At 39.9% G+C, this 16,432-nt stretch overlaps 1 protein-coding gene across 1 annotated transcript in view; it reads left to right on the forward strand.

Moving 5' to 3' along the window:
• The window catches only part of SCARB2 (scavenger receptor class B, member 2), a 46,786-nt gene extending 40,918 nt beyond the window's left edge, over positions 1 to 5,868 (forward strand). The window contains exons 10-12 of the mRNA XM_004681200.2: positions 786 to 837; positions 3,967 to 4,125; positions 5,424 to 5,868. Coding sequence (XP_004681257.1) covers positions 786 to 837; positions 3,967 to 4,125; positions 5,424 to 5,462 — 250 coding nt within the window. The 3' untranslated portion in view covers positions 5,463 to 5,868. The remainder of the gene's footprint in view (positions 1 to 785; positions 838 to 3,966; positions 4,126 to 5,423) is intronic.
• The last annotated feature ends 10,564 nt before the right edge of the window (positions 5,869 to 16,432 follow it).

Here is a 16,432-nt window from a genome sequence, read left to right on the forward strand (position 1 = left end):
TTCATAGTGAATGAAAAGCTAATTACATTACCTATAAGTTTATTGAATCTGCCAGATTTAACCCCTTATATCGTGAATCCTTCTAAGAAACAAAAAGAAAATATGGTCTGCAAGAATATATTTCGTCAGCTGCACATTTATTTCTGAGGTGGTATCATTTAGCTGTTAAGATTTAGAGCCTTAGAATCAAAATGCAATTAAGTCCCCGTTCTACCACTTACTTGTGTGGCATGGGGCGATTACTCTGCCTCATAATTTCCTCATCTTAAACTTGGGATGGTAATGCATACATATGGATTAATGTGGGAATCAGAGCTGATAACATCCCCAAACACCAGTTCCCTGGTATGTGTCAAAAAGTGACCACTGCAGCAGGCTCTTCTGAAGACAATGTTGAATGACTGATCACAAAGCCTTCTGGTGAAGGGATAGCACTATTGTGCAACCACCCTTCTGGTTAATTTCAGGAGATCAATAATCATTTTGATTCATCTCTTTTAGCATCCATCTTGTGTTTTGATTAACAAAAAGATCTTATATGTATGGCAACATGTGGAATTGTTAGACTGACAGATCAGATTGAAATCTTAACTGACTTAGATTTCATTTCTTTATTCTGATTAATATGTGTTGGAAAGAAGTCCACACAGCTAAGAAGTCTGCCTAAGTTCTGGGTCGTTTAGTGAGATGAGTGAGATGGATGTTCATGTAAATCTGTCTCTACTGGCCTGTGCACTGTCACAATGAGGGCCTTTCTGAAACTGTCTCATCTTTTGTCTTTGTAGGGAAACGGGAGACATAAGAACCATGGTTTTTCCAGTGATGTATTTCAATGAGGTAAGAGAAAGGCCTGGAGAGAGTCACAGTGGGTCTTTCTGTCCAAACTTGAGAAATTTCCATATGTCTACAATTGTAGCTATGTTTAATTTAAAGTGTGGAAAGAGGGAAGTGGATTCTTTTTTTTTTTAAGATTTATTTGTGCATACAGAACTGGGGCAGAGGCTCAGGGGCAGAGGCTCAGGGGCAGTGAGAGGATTCACCAGAGACAGAGTGGGAAGCAGAACAGGCAGATCGACGAAGTACACTGCTGAGGGGAGCAGTGGGCGGGTCAGGAGAGGTCTGCAGCGCCATGTGGTCACCTCCGGGGCAGGTGGGAATCAAACTCATGCGGAAGTGGCTTTAGCGTCTCAGTGCAGTGCTTTAACCTGCTGCACCACCAGGGAGGGCCCGGAAGTGGATTCTTAAAAAAAGGACAATTTATGTTAACATAAGTTGCCTGTGTATGAAATTTGAGAATGACAGAAATTTCCCTTCTCAGGAACATTTTTTAGTGAAACACCCCTCTGGGAAGCTGGTTGTGTCAGAAACAGAATGCAAAGGGAAATGACGAGATGTCAAACCTTATAGAACAGGATAAAGAGCCAACACCATGCTGGCCTCTTAAAATTCTCTGCTTCTCCATCTTTGATACCTTGCCAGCATATAAAATATAGTCATCTTCTGTAATTAGTATCAGAGGGGAAAAAAAGTAAATTGAAGTAGTTAGTAACAGTGTACATATATTTTGGATTAGAGCAAAGAGTTGCTATTTGCTCAAACACAAAGAATTTCCCTAAGGCACTATGCACAATGTAGGTACAGAAACTTTATTCCTAAATATTAGATATATAATAACCAGCAGTATAAATTGAAATTTTGTAAATAAAGGTATATACTGAATGTTTAGAAAACACCCCCTGATAAATCTTTAAGATGCCTCAGATAAATCTTTTTCTAAAAGAATCACATTTAGTGTAGTTCTGTCTCCTTAAATGCCTTCTCCTTTCACCCAGTTTTGAAGGGGAAAAATGCAGGCTTTCCCCCACTCAACAGATTCTCTATTGTCTGGCTTCTGTTGTTAACAGTCACATGTTTAGAAAACTTTATTTTTTCTCTTTCCTAACAGTACATGTTTTTTGTAGAAAAATTGGTAATAGAGATTAACAAGAAAAAGGAAAGTTAAAGTCACTTGTAATAAAACCTGAGCTAGACTGGCATGCTGCTTATAACTTGCTTTATTTTATTCAATGATGTAAACTTTTTCCAACAACAAAAAATGAAAATAATTTTATTATTTTTACCAATAATAAAAAAATAATTGGTAATTTTTTACTAATGTAAGAAACTAATGTCTTATGTTTTTGTCACACATGCTCTTTATAGAACTCATGGGAGGTTAAAAAAATTTCAAAAGTGATTTCACTAATAAGGCCATCTCTCAGAGTCAAATGCAGCTCACGGCCATTGTGGCCTCTTGTTATTTTGCTGGTTTTTATATTATATAGTTGAACTCACATAGATACTTCAGCTACTGACATGTCCTTTCCTTTTCTCATTTTGTATTGTATTGGTAGTCACATTCATAGACTCTTGAAGAGTTTGTGATTACATTCCTAAGGCAAGGATTTATTGTTTTATAGGAAAAATTCAGGCAAGATTTCCAATTGATAGGACCTATTTGTGATTGCTCCTGAGTTGTGGTAATTACTGTTTGTGAGAGGGCCACGAGGGAAGGACTTTTTGAAACTGCAGAAAGGTCCTGTTCTGCCTCTTAGGATTACAGTGTAAAATATTAGAATTCCCCTACTCCCCAACATTTGCTTTGGTTTTTTGCTAAAGACTAGTTGAGTCCAGGAAGCCATCGAGTGAAACCACTAGACCTGAAGTAACCTTGGAGACCGCTCTCCCACCTGCCTTTTTCAGAGGAGACGACTCTGGCCCTATAAGCCTTGGCAGTTATTGGAAGATCCAGTCCTAGGCCCCTTCCCACTGTGTCAGGCCAATACAAATGGAACCTGAATTAGGCCAGATCTCCTTTGTGGCTCATAATTTTTATGAAGTTAAGCTCTCCAGATACTTCACCCATGACAATTTTAAGATGATACCACCTTCGTTCTGCATATGGAAAGTGACATTTTTCTGGAATACTTCCTTAATTGCAGAATTCCTTATATACACCCTCTGAAATTCAGGTTAGCCTAAGAACTTCCCTGAACACTTTTCTGTGGAGACCTCTGATTCTGACTAGTATAAATTTAGTCAAAACAGATATTCTGTCAAAAATATTAGTCAAAAATGATATTTTTCCTCATTGTCAGGATGTTTCATTAATTTATTCATTTAATCAACCAATATTTAACTGAGTACCTACTGTGTGTAGGGTGTCATACACAGTGTTGAGGTGACCTAAGACTCTCAAGGGACCTCACTAGAAGACCAGTGGGTAAAAAGATAGAAGGCAGAGTGCAAAGACAGTGAGATGAAGCACAGATAACAGAGTTTACAGCAGGTCTGAGGTGGTCAGAGAAATTTTCTAGAAGAAAGTTACGCTGAACTGAATTTTAAAAGATGAGTTGTAGTTGCCTAATACAAAAATTATTATTTCGGTGTATCTGAACTCTTCCCCTCTCTATCCCACACTATTTGAAGACTAAAACATGTCTTCAGGAGAAAAGGAGTGAGGTTAATAAGTAGGTGCCCTCTTTGGGTGCTTTAATATACAAATGGACTTTTTTTTTTTTTAAAGATTTATTTATTTATTCATACAGAACTGGGGTACAAGCCAGAGATGCGGAGGGTGAGAGGATTCACCAGACACAGAGTGGGGAGCAGAACAGGCAGAACCATGAAGTACACTGCTGAGGGGAGCAGCGGGCGGGCCAGGAGAGGTCTGCCACGCCATGTGGTCACCTCCAGGGCAGGGGGGAATCGAACTCATGCGGAAGTGGCTTTAGCTTCTCAGTGCTGTGCTTTAACCCACTGCGCCACCAGGGAGGGCCCTACAAATGGACTTTTTAAAGCATCCCTAGTTTGCTAAGAGAAGGCATACTCAAATTGTGTTTAATGATTTGGAAAAAAAAGATGTCACAAAAAAACTGTACACCCCAGATATTTATTAAAGAGAATCCTGTTTTCTTTCCCTTCTAGAGTGTTCTCATTGATAAAGAAAATGCAGGTCGACTGAAGTCTGTGGTCAACACTACATTGATTATCACCAACATACCCTACATCATCATGGCACTGGGCATGTTCTTTGGCTTGGTCTTTACCTGGCTCGCTTGCAAAGGACAGGGGTCCATGGATGAGGTGAGCAGGGTTAAAGGAACTTCCCCCTCCCTGGATAACTGTATCTGAGGAATTTAACTGTGTTTTACAGAGGGCTGTCAGCTGACAGCCCTCTGTAGCTTTATAATGAGCAAAATGATTTCATGGTACTACGGAAATGTGTCTAAGAGGAGAGATGATCAAATGGTGCTGTCTGGTACTTGAGGCACTCTTGGTGGGAATGGAATTCCCAGATGTAATCTTTGAAAACCTGAAGCAGAGAAAGAATATATGACAGTTTAGTACCTGGGCTTAGTTAGGGTCAGACTGCATAGAATCACATCCCAGTCCTGTCATGTAGTAGCTGTGTGATCCTAGGAAAGCACCCTTTAGGATTTTTCATGAGAATTAAGTGATGTGGTAAACATAAAGCACTTGGCCTAGCATTAGCATTTAGTAAGAGCTCAAATATTAGTTACATGATAAAACAGACCCAAGATGGTTGAGCAAGGCAGCCACAGACTTGCTTGGAAAGAATCCCTGATTTAACAGAAGACAACTACCCTTGAACAACACTGTATTATAAATGACTGGCACAAGGGAGTACCTGCCTGGGGGAAATAGTTGGGAGAAACCCAAGTAGTTGAGATAAACCATTAGGTTTGCCTTCCTGTATGGGCAGCTGGCCCACCCAGGGGACTAAATACCTTCAATGAGCCTTTTCTCTAGAAGCCTGTTAAGTTCTCAACATCTTCTCTGTTTGCCACAAAAGCTTTTTATCTTTTTTCTTCTCACCGCCTCAACAAATATCTGAGGCAAATGTGAAGAAATGAAATAGATTACAAGCGCCTGAATAATAATTGACTCCAGTTGCTCTGCCTTCCACATTTCCCATTGTATCCAGTCACCTTAGTATGAATTAGCCATGAGGCAACGATTTAGCCATATGTATTTGAGACTCTTAACTGCCAATCTGACATTGTACAGTCACTGAGTGTTTCATAAACGTGGATGAAAGCCCATGTGAATGTTCTTACTGCGCCTACAATAAACCATCTTCACATGTCGCTGAGTACCTACACTCTGAGACATTGTTCCAAGAAAGAAGCTAATTCTATAGCGATGCATATTCTACCACATCAACACAGAGAAAACGGGGCAGTCAGAGAGGCCTCCTCGAGGTCAGGGCTGAATGTTAAAGAACAAGAAGCAGATCAAGAGAAGAGAGAAGAGCACCTTACCATTAGTCTCTCTTCCTATACCCTTCCCCTTTCACATCTGGCAGGAGGTGGGGGTTTCCTGTACAGACACCTAACTCTGTTCTCTCTTCTGAGTCTCAGGGGACAGACGATGAAAGAGCACCCCTCATACGAACCTAACCTTGGCTTAACTTGGCAAAGCAACCACGTGAGCTATTCTGCCCTGGACCACAATGTGGAGAAACCACCCGTCTCCTCACAGGCTTCTTGCTGTTATCAAAGGGAGAGAGATGACCTGGTGCTGGCGAGGGATGAGTACTTCCTGGCCAGAGGTTGAAGGACAGACTGACATGGTTGGCCAGTAGGCTCTATAAATCCTGTGGTTCCTGACAAATTGTTTTTATGTGTCTAGCAAGTATTTAATAAACTCTTGTATAATAACTTTTTGGTTATTGGGTGCTGGTAGCTCCAGAAGTTTGTGGCCACTGTTGTGGTTAGGAGTCTTTATACCACTTGTTAATGTAACCTCATCCAGTACGCTTCCTTTCACCAAACTTTGTATCCCAAATACATACTTACCATTTTACATTGTATTCTTCCATTCATTTCACCCCCAAAATAGAAGAAATAAGAGTTCGGAACCCAGGGTAAAATGGTAGCCTCTTTGGAAACATCACTCAAATGTATCTCAATTCATTTTTTTTTTAAAGTTATATATTGCACATCATGCTAATTTTGAGTTCATAATTCCTGTAGGAAAATAGTTTGATCTTTCAAACGGGGTGGGAGTCAAGCAGGGAAGGGTTGGATGGGGGCAGGGTAGGCAGGGGAGGGGCATTGTGAGTTTGACAGTGATAAGCACCTGTGGAATTCTTACTTGTACTGTAGTGAATGGAGTGAATGCATAAATAATATTGGTGAGTAGAAGTAAGGATATTTCATATAGAATAGAACCAAATGCTAGCTGTGACATTTATGAATAGTTAACGTTTAGTTTTAGTGACTATGATCTTGGTATGGGCAGGGACATCTGGGAGAATGTAATGGTAACTGATATTCCCCTCATCACCCTTCCCAGGTATGAGGCTGTATTAATTATAATGCTATAGAATGGTTATTTATAAAATGATCTGTGAATACCATCCATGGCCTATGCTATACATAAATATCAAGGAGTTGATGCATTCCAGTGACATTTCTTTGTGGACAGTCTTCCTGGTAAATTTGAAGTTATTTTTACAAGTCCTCTCCTCAGATTCAAGTCCTTCCCGCAATCTGTTGCTCACCATCACTGACTGGAGCGCATGCCCTATTGACAGTTATTTTGCCAACAGAATGACAGTACTTCAAAATATTACAAAGGAAGTGCTTTTGCAGATTCCTGGGACCAGGAACAGGGCCACTTCTTCTCTAGGTCTCTTGGCTTTCTGTGTAACCTAAGTCAGAGGATTGAGAACCATCAAATGGTGAGGAATTCAAGTATATTTAAGGGTGTTTTTTTTTTATTCTCCAAGATTATTATTCTTTTTTCATTTTATTGAAAAACATACTTATCTGGCAAAATATTAATAGAATTTCTTAACTGGTTCATACTACAGAATTTTTTTTAAAACTGAATTTCAGTGTTAGCAAATGGAAAAAATATCATGGACTTCATTAATATACTTCTTAAATCTGTGTGACGGTAATAAATAGCTTTATATTCCTTACTTTGGTTTTCCTTCTCTCTATGTTGAAACAGTATGTAATGTCCCCTTCTCGTAGGGGTGATTCATTTAATGCTCAACTTCTCTGTAAGTAAAGATAGAACCTACAAAGCTCGTTATCTAAAATGAAAAACTAAATCAAAATATTTTGTCTTCAATAATGCCAAATATTTTGATTTTTAGGTGTTTCAATACTTAACTAGATAATTGGTGCAGCTTATTTTTTTATGTATCCTTTAATCCCCAGTAATAAAATTGATAAATCAGCATATACTCATTGATTCATGCTATTTTCAGGATGTAATCACATGTGATCAGGAAATTTATTCATATTATGAATGATAACATTGATGAAGTACAATTTTTTTAAATAGTTTTCTTTTAACTTATTTATTTATTCATACAGAACTGGGGTACAGGCCAGAGATGTGGAGGGTGAGAATATTCACCAGGGACAGAGTGGGCAGCAGAACAGGCAGATCCACGAAGTATACTGCTGAGGGGAGCAGTGGGTAGATAAGGAGAGGTCTGCCACGCCATGTGGTCGCCTCCAGGGCAGGCGGGAATCGAACTCATACGGAAGTGGCTTTAGCTTCTTAATGCTGTTTTAACCCGCTGCACCAACAGGGAGGGCCGATGAGGTACAATTTTAGACTGAATCCCACATAGGCGGGGAAACCAAAAACATTTCATGACTCTTAATAGTTACCTGGCTTAAAAGGACATCTGGTGTTTTCCTTCTGAAAAGCCTGTTGCAAATTCATAAACTGCAGTCAAGATTATAGATTAAAAATAATGAGTGGTTTTTAGGTTAAAATTTTAAGGATTCCTCATGCTTATTCTCTTGGAGCAGTTACCCTGAAAAGGCACCCAGAGCCTGACCTCCAAGTTATCATCAGGGTGTGTGGGCCCCTTGTGCTGTGAGCTTCAGCTTTGAGCAGGAGTCATCAAGACAGAGAGAGGTCACCTCACTTCTCTCAAGGGACTGTGTGGCTTGGAAATAAGCTTTATCACTTTTAGCTCTATGCTTTTCTCACCTTATTTCCTCATGTTCTAGAAAGATCACTAATGGTCAAGTGGAGCAAGTACTATATGACTAACCCCTATTGGGGTTTTTACATAAGGGAGGCTAATTTTATATTTAAATGGCTTAAGTTAGGAGTTCTGCAAAAAGTGACTTGCATACTTGTGAGGCATGACTACTGGAATTAACTGATTGTGGCTGTCAAAAATACTGAGCAGAATGCTCTTCAAGTAGCTTTAAAGTTGGTTTGCGTCATGTGGTTCTTGAGATGTTTATTTCTACACTTAATGCAATGATATGTTTTTAGTAATAAAATATTTATATGAAATTGCACTGGAAATTGTATATTATGTCCCCAGATGTCAAGTTGTCTAGAGTGTTTCATCTGAAAGATAGTCTTTGCCTCTCGTGTGTAGCATTCTCACCCCTCAGGCTGCCTCTGATCTTGGCTCTACAGATTCACAGCCAGTTGCAGGCAGCCTGACAAGCCCTGCTTCAAGTAGGCCCATGCTGCACCTTTCTTTGTGCCTTAGGTCTTTCTCCAAAGCCTTAGAAATTTTCAGGACCTGTGGAGGGAAGTTGGTGGCTTATACCTCCAGGTATTGATACCCAAGCAAAAGGGGCAACAGTGAGCTGATAAAGTTCCCGTCCTAACAGGTTCATGGTACAGGTCTCCTCAAGTAGGATTGCCCACATTGGGAACTGCCTTCTACTATCATTTCTGCATTCTCTGTTTCACTCCTTGTCTCCTCCCAAATAACCTATGTGCACCAATGTTCTCATCACACCTACTTCCAGGTGAAATACAGACAAGTCTACCTAAAGGCCCAGCAGGATCAGAGAGTGATTAACGAGGTACAGGACTTTTGTTGCTGGAGATGTTAAGTCTAAAGTTATTAATTCAAAAATTTAGATGACTTTTTTCTTAGATGAATCTCTTTTAAAACCTTTCCCATCTCATTTGTTTTTCCAGCTAAGACAGAAGGGATGACTTATTGAATGTGTGTAATATTCAGCCAAAACTAAGAATAGAAACTAGTCCAGAATGTCACAGATCCAAGATTCTCCATAGTAGCGTACAGTGCAGCAATTTGTACCGGCACCCTGGCTTCTGGCATTCTTCGTTTCTGCTCCTGTGGCTTCCATGGAGCACAAGCTAGAAGTTCATCTGGACCTCTGCCTCGTCTTTCTTCTGCTGCCTTCAGCTTGTGCATTTGCACCTGGTGCACTGGCTCTCACAGTGTGGAGGCTTGAGAGAAGATGGCAGCAGCACCCAGTAATGGTGCACTTTTTTTCTGAAATCAGAGCAAATCTAGGTCAGTCATAAAATAGCTATGTTACCAATGACCTTATATATTAAGGACTCCTAGTCCCCAGCATCTACGCTTTCTATGAATCTCAAATCTAATTTTAGTTGGCTTCTGTCATAAAGGAAGTTCCTTGTAACTATTTCTGCTTATTTAAATGTATATAGAAACACTTGAACCTCCATAACATACCAAGCCTAATTATTTCAAATGAAAGAAAAAAATCCAGAAAATACATTTAAAAGAATACTGATAAAGGGTGACATGTACAGACAGGTGTAAAACATACATGCATGAACAATAATTAGCAGTGTGATATAAGTTGAGTGGTAGAGAAGACAAAGTCTAGAAACATGGATGCATATATTTCATACACTATGAATTGAACTACTGGTGACCAAAAAGAAAAAGGGAATGTCTGGTCTAGTTGGGAAAGTAGCCAAATAATCCTAAGTGTTTAAGTCTCATGATGCTCTGGAAACTACAGTCAAGGTAAAGCTTCCTGAGAAATAACATTTGACAGAGACTGAAGAATAAATGTTCATTAGGCAAAACAAAGCATTTTAGAGGGAACAGACTCGTCCCAGAGCAGAATGAATGTGTTTACAAGTGACAGGGAAAAAAGTGGTTTGGCTATGGCTTAGAAAGGGAGGAACAGTGGAAGATAGGCTTGGAAAGGAAGACAATGATGAGGTCACATTGAGTCTTGGGTTAATTTTTTGCCTATTTGCTCTTAAGTCCAACTAAGTCTTTTAAATTGGGTTGTGTCGGAGGAATGGGAGACATTGAGTCTTGGGTTAATTTTTTGCCTATTTGCTCTTAAGTCCAACTAAGTCTTTTAAATTGGGTTGTGTCGGAGGAATGGGAGACACAACTGGTTTGTTTCGGAAGACCCACCCTGGTAGAAGTGACTCTGTGCAGCAAACAACTAGCCTTAAGCCAGCTCCAAAGGCAGAGCAAAAATGCATGCGCTCTGGAAGAAAACCTCTGGGTGACCGGGCCTGCTTATGAGTGCCCGGAAAGTGACCTGTGAGGAGTCATGCCCCTCTGCTCCCAGAAGTAGATGATTAATAGTTTGTTGACTAAAAGGAATATCTTTGCTCTGGACAAGGATTGATAGATATGTAAACTGAGGCCACCTGGCGTCTAACTGTCTGCATTAGGTTAGCAGTCATGCAGATAACTGTTGTATGGTATGCTTTGAAGATTACACTTTATGTACTTGAAATGGAATATAATGAGCACTGAAACAATAAAGATACACTGCGTGCTGGACATAGCAGCTCCCCAGTGTCTGATTTCCTACAGCCCCGTGTCCCAAGTCTCAGACTTACTAGATGTCCACACCACCCCAGCTGTGGGATGAACCAATTGGAAAAAGTTAATACAGATGTAGGGAGGCCAGTTAGGAGATTGATTTGCCAATGAGGCAGGTCCCTTTGGGTTCCCATGATGCTTATCTGGGCATCATGCATCAGTCTCCAGAGCAACCTCCGCAAATTCACATAGCATGGGTTAAGTAATGGGCTTATTGAGGAAAATAAAAATGTGTAAGGTCAGAGCAACTGCAAAAAAAGAAGACTCAGCCCCTCCATTCTCCATCATCCCAAGGAAGGGCAAGCCAAGGGCCAAAGACTATTTGGTCTCAAGAAGCAAATTCTCCTGCTTCTCACCCCTTTCTACAAGGAAAATGTGACGAAGCAGTCTTGTCAATGAAGGAATGTATAAGCTGAGCAACAGGAAGTTTGGATTTGCGGTACCAGTGGTCTGGAATGTGGGATATTACACTTTACTACTGGGGTGAAGACACCAGCTCATGGTCCTGAGCTGGAGGGCAGCCCATTCCCTGAAGGACAGAACCAGGCCATTGCTAGCTCATTCTCTGGACAACCAAAGATGAGCAGTCCTTCTTGTTACAATTCAGAGGCTACTATGGGAGTTTAGGTCGGTGCTGAAAAATGTAGTTTTGGTTTTTCTAGCCCTTCTGTCACAATTACTCAACACTTCTTGCACGGACGCAACCACCGGCAACATATCACAGCCATAGCAGCCATAAGCAAATGGATGTCTGTGTTCCAATAAAACGATTTACAAAATTAAGTAGTAGGCCAGTGCTGACCCCTGATCTAGTCAACAGATTATGGACATTTTAATCAGGGAGATGGAATGAAAATTAAGTATTTTAGAAACATTTAAAAAATATGTAGGACTTGGAGATGAATATGGGAATAGCCAAGGAGAGGGTTTTGTCCAGAACACATTGGTTCATTCCACAGGGCTAGTCATGATGCAGGCTCTCTGCTACTACTAGGGGTGCAATCAGTAAATGTTTTCTGCCAATATGGAACTTCCATTAAATATGGGGGGTGAGGGATGGAAGGGGGTAAAAATAGGTGGTTGATGTAGGCTATGCTACCCATGCTGTCTGATGACATTGTGTGGGTAATGGGGGAGACTCCAGAGAAGATGGAGGCTGTTTGGTTTCCAAGAAGACATACCTATGGAAGTCTCCATAGCAATGCTTACTGAATGACCCAATACTTGGCTAATAGCAATTGTATTTGATCATCAAGCAATTCTTGGCCCTCTTGTTTGGGCCTAATTGGGCATCAAAAAATGTTTAATATTTGACTATGGTTTTCTCAGAAAAGTACCTTCGCATAAATCAAGAGTGTAGAGTGTCTTTAGGAATGTAGATAAACATGATCAAGATGTGCTTCCACCTGGGACAGTTTTGAGGGACTTACAGAAACAGATCTGAATTTAGATAGCCTGAGAAAGGAATGTTCAACCCTTTTAACGTCAAAGAAGGACTTAATGATTTGTTGCCTTATATGAGATGCTGACTGGAATGATTGATCATGCTGAGAAAATGGGGATGCTGATTGCTTTTGGTGGTTTTCTTTCTGTGAACAAAAGAATTTCTTTGTAACACGTAGCCACAAAAGTTTTCATGTAGCCATGGGAATAAACACGCTGATTGCTAAAGATTTGCTTCAGTGCCTACACTGATGTAATCCTACCGCTTGAAAATTGTATAAATAAAGACCTGCTGCATTTTTCGGCAGGAGGTACTTGCACCACATCAGGTGTCTGTGTCTTCCTCACTCATCTTGCTGATGCTCTCCCCTCTCACGGGAACCCCCGACTCTTCCTCTGCGGGAGCTGGTCTCCAGCAGGTGATCTTGAAGAAACAAGGATATGAAAATAGCTGACAGGAGTGGAACAGTACGCTAGTGCTATTGTGGACACTATAGTCAGGAAAGGCCTCCTTGGAAGAAATATGTTCCCATCCTTTTTCACTCTGCCCTTAGATATTCTCTCTGTTGCTCCAAGAGCTTTGTGAGCCTCCTCGATTGCTGTTTTTCCTCCTCCAGCAGCTTTTTCCTCTCTCTCAGGCTCCATTGGGCACAGCTAAGCCTCAGAGCTCAGCTGCCAACTTTCTCCCTGATACCCACTGACAGCCTGACTTCAATTACAACTGAAACATGGGACTGTGGGTCAACTGCTGCTCCGCATCTCCAAACATCTGCTGGATAAACTTAGGTTGTCCACAAATCTGGTGAGCAAAGAAAGGAACTCATTTCTTTTTGCCTTCTTCTCAAAGTCCCATGACTGGTGTCATACCCACTCAGATGTACAAGCCAGAAACCAGGGATTTGCAAGCTCTTTTCCCTCCCTCCACATCTCACCATTCACCATCTCTACCCTCGTGTCAGTGTCTCTATGTGCTGACCTCATCCCTGTATCAGCACTCTCCTTGGGGCGTCTACAATAACTACTACCAGCACTTAGCTTTGCAAAAAGCATGTACAGTGCAGCTCACCCATCCTTATCCAAAGCCACCCAGTTCATCTCTGGAGAGGTTACCTAGAAGAGGTAACCCACTTTGGAGCAGGTATATCTATACTTTTTACACATGAATTGTAACACACCACTTAGTGTCTTAAATTATGTCTTTTTGTGTGTGTAATTTCCTTGAGATCTTTTGTTTCAGTACACAAAGATCTATATTATTTCCTGTTTTCACAGCTGAAAAATATTTTTTGTATAATAGTCCAAGCAAACCTATTTGTTTCCAATCATTTGTTATTATCAATGGTGTTTTTTTTTTTAACAACTTTATATCCCATTATTATAATGGCTATAAGTTGTATTACTGGTCAAAAGACATCTATAATTTTTATATTTGTTAGTTATTGTTTTCATTAAAGTTATACAAGCACAGATTTAAGAATCAAATAATTCTAGAAATTTGTTATATATAAAAAACCTAATAATTCCCAGAATTACCCTCTTCAAGTCTTTTTAAAAAATGTGACTTCTAAACAAAATGTATACCCATGACTCTAGATGACACGCCACTTCATGAGTTTTCCATTTTAACATCAATCGGTTGACTCTCCACTCTGGAGGGTGAGAATCTGGCTTTCCATCCTACCTGGTCTTCATTACACAGATTCTTTCCACCTTTCTTCCCCCTACTCCCAACATTGTTATGAAAACCACTGTTATGTCATAATTTGGTTATGAAAAATGAAAGACATTCTGGGATTAGTAGAAGCTTTTCACAAATGAACCTTTTACTACTTTCCCTTTCTTTCATGTTGTCTTCCAGTTATCTGACTCTGAAATTTTAATCCTTTTGTAGGCTTTACCTAGATTAGAACCTTCCCACATGTGACAATCTTCTAACTGAGGCATATGTCCTCTGTCAGGAATGCAACATCTCTTCCCACATAGGAGCCCGGTTTTACGAGGCCTTTTTTCATTGTTGACTTAAAGTTTCAGAATGATTTTCTTTGTAGAGTTCCTTTACCTCTTTAGTTAGGTTTATTCCCAAGTATCTGACCAGCCCCTCTATGTTTATTGTGGCACAATTTATAATAGGTAAGTATGGAAGCAACCCAGATGTCCAAAAATAGATGACTGATCAAGAAGATGTGGTATATTTACACTATGGAATATTACTCAGCAATCAAAAAGGGTAAATGCATGCCCTTTGCAGCAACATGGATGGAGCTGGAAGGGATTATGCTCAGCAAAATATGCCAGAAAAGAAAAAGGAAAATATAGAAAGGTCTCAATTATAGCAGAAATGTAGAGAAAACAAAAAAGGAACCAGGCAACAAAAGTAACTATAATAAAGGAAAAATCAAAATCATTAGGCAACTATAGATCAGAGAGATTCTGGGGTGGGGGTGGGGGAGTAGAAGGACCAGGACAGGAGTGGGAAGAGCACAAGGGACTGTGGTGATGGTGCACAGGGGAACTGGTGCTGGGAATTTCACAGGAAATCACACATTGTACATAAATGAAGGATGATGTAATGAATATATTAAAACAATTTTTTAAAATTCAAAATGAATATGGAGGAAAATATATCCTTTTAAATCTATCCTTTTAAGGTGGCTTCCCCCGCCAGCCCAAGTATGCTAAATGCCTAATCATTAGGCTGTCTGCATACAACTTCCAAGATGTTTGCACTACCTTCTTTTCCATTAAAATTCTATATTGTGGTTTCAGTAGAATTTCAAGGTGGAATAAAAGGAAATGCCTGTATTAAGTATGCCCTCTTCACTAGGAATTTATAACTTTATGGTTTCCCCTGTGGAACTTCCTCTTTAAAACATCCTGTACAACAAAGCCAGGACGAGTTCATTAAGTGAAACCAAGACACTTCCTAGACACATTCCTTAAAAGTTCCTATTATTTCCATGAGCAGATGAAAGCTTATTAGCACAGAAGGCAAAGTCCTTCAAGATCTGATTCCTACTTAGCTCTCATTTATTCATCAGTATTCATTCAACTACTTGTCACTCATTTATTATTTATTTAGCTCTATTATATACCAGACACTATGGCTGGCACAAACAAGAGGGACTTGATTCCTGTCCTTATGAAATACACACACACAAATAAGACTAGCTTTTCTCACATACACACACATACACACAAACATATATGAGAAAAGACTAGATTAACAAAAATATTATACCTATGACTGTTGAAAAAAGGCAGTACAGTGGCTACAGACAACTAAATCTGCAGGAATCTAACAATGTTCTGTCACTCACCCATTTGCTAAAGCCGAACACTCTGCAGTTGTATGTAAGTCCTTACTTTTCATGCCAAATCCTTCTCATGCCTAGCAAGTTCTAAAAATTATTTATTAAATATCTCAATTTTTTTTCTCCTCACCTCACTGCTAGAAAAATAAATTATTATCACCCCTCACTCTTGCAATTGCAACAAGCTCCTTAAGTGCTTTCCGTTTCCCAAGAGCTGGTCATTCATTCACCCTATGATAGCCAGAGCTGCTTCTGTAAATAAAGCTCTGATCTTATCGCACCTCTGCCTAAAACCTCTTAAAATGTTTCCATTGCCCTCAGGAAATAGTCCAAAATCTTTACCATAATCTACAAAGCACTGTTATGGAGTTTTTTTGTTTTTTCTTTTTTTTAAATAAGAGGCCTGGAGTCAGAGACAAATGAACTCAAAACTAGAGTCAAAATTTACTAGCAAGATGACCTGGGGCAAGATACTTGGCAACTCTAAATCTCAGTCCTATCATTTTATTGCAAAAAATGGTCAACAACAGAATCTCGAGTTACCTATTATTTTATTAGGAGGAGTAAACAATTCTGCAAATACAATGAGAGAGCACAGATCTTTGCATTTAAAATACTCATTTACCTCATCTGAGGCCATCCTCAAGAGCTCTTATTGAGGGCTCACCTTAGAGCTCAGTGGTTAGGAGTACCGATTCTGGAAGCTGATTATCCCTATGTTTCTTTCCTCCTCCATAAGATGAGAATAATAACAGTACTCCTACTTCACAGAATAGTTGATGATTAAAACGTGATAAATTAAAATATGTGATAAATTAAAACATGTAAAATGGTTGGAGCCTAGCCTGGCACAGAGGGAACACGTGGTTGCTGCTCTTCTCATTACCTTTCAGTTCTTCCAACACTCCTCCTTCCAGCCTTTCCTTAGCCTATTCAATCTTCAGGCCTAGGTGCAAACTCTACTTCAACAGAGGAGCTTTCTCCACCTCCCAGTACCGTCTAGTGCTAGGACAGCATCTTCAACCTTTACTGCAAATCCCTA

Source organism: Condylura cristata, unplaced genomic scaffold (assembly GCF_000260355.1).
Source record: "Condylura cristata isolate star-nosed mole 26May11 unplaced genomic scaffold, ConCri1.0 scaffold00012, whole genome shotgun sequence".
Taxonomy (NCBI): Eukaryota; Metazoa; Chordata; class Mammalia; order Eulipotyphla; family Talpidae; genus Condylura; species Condylura cristata.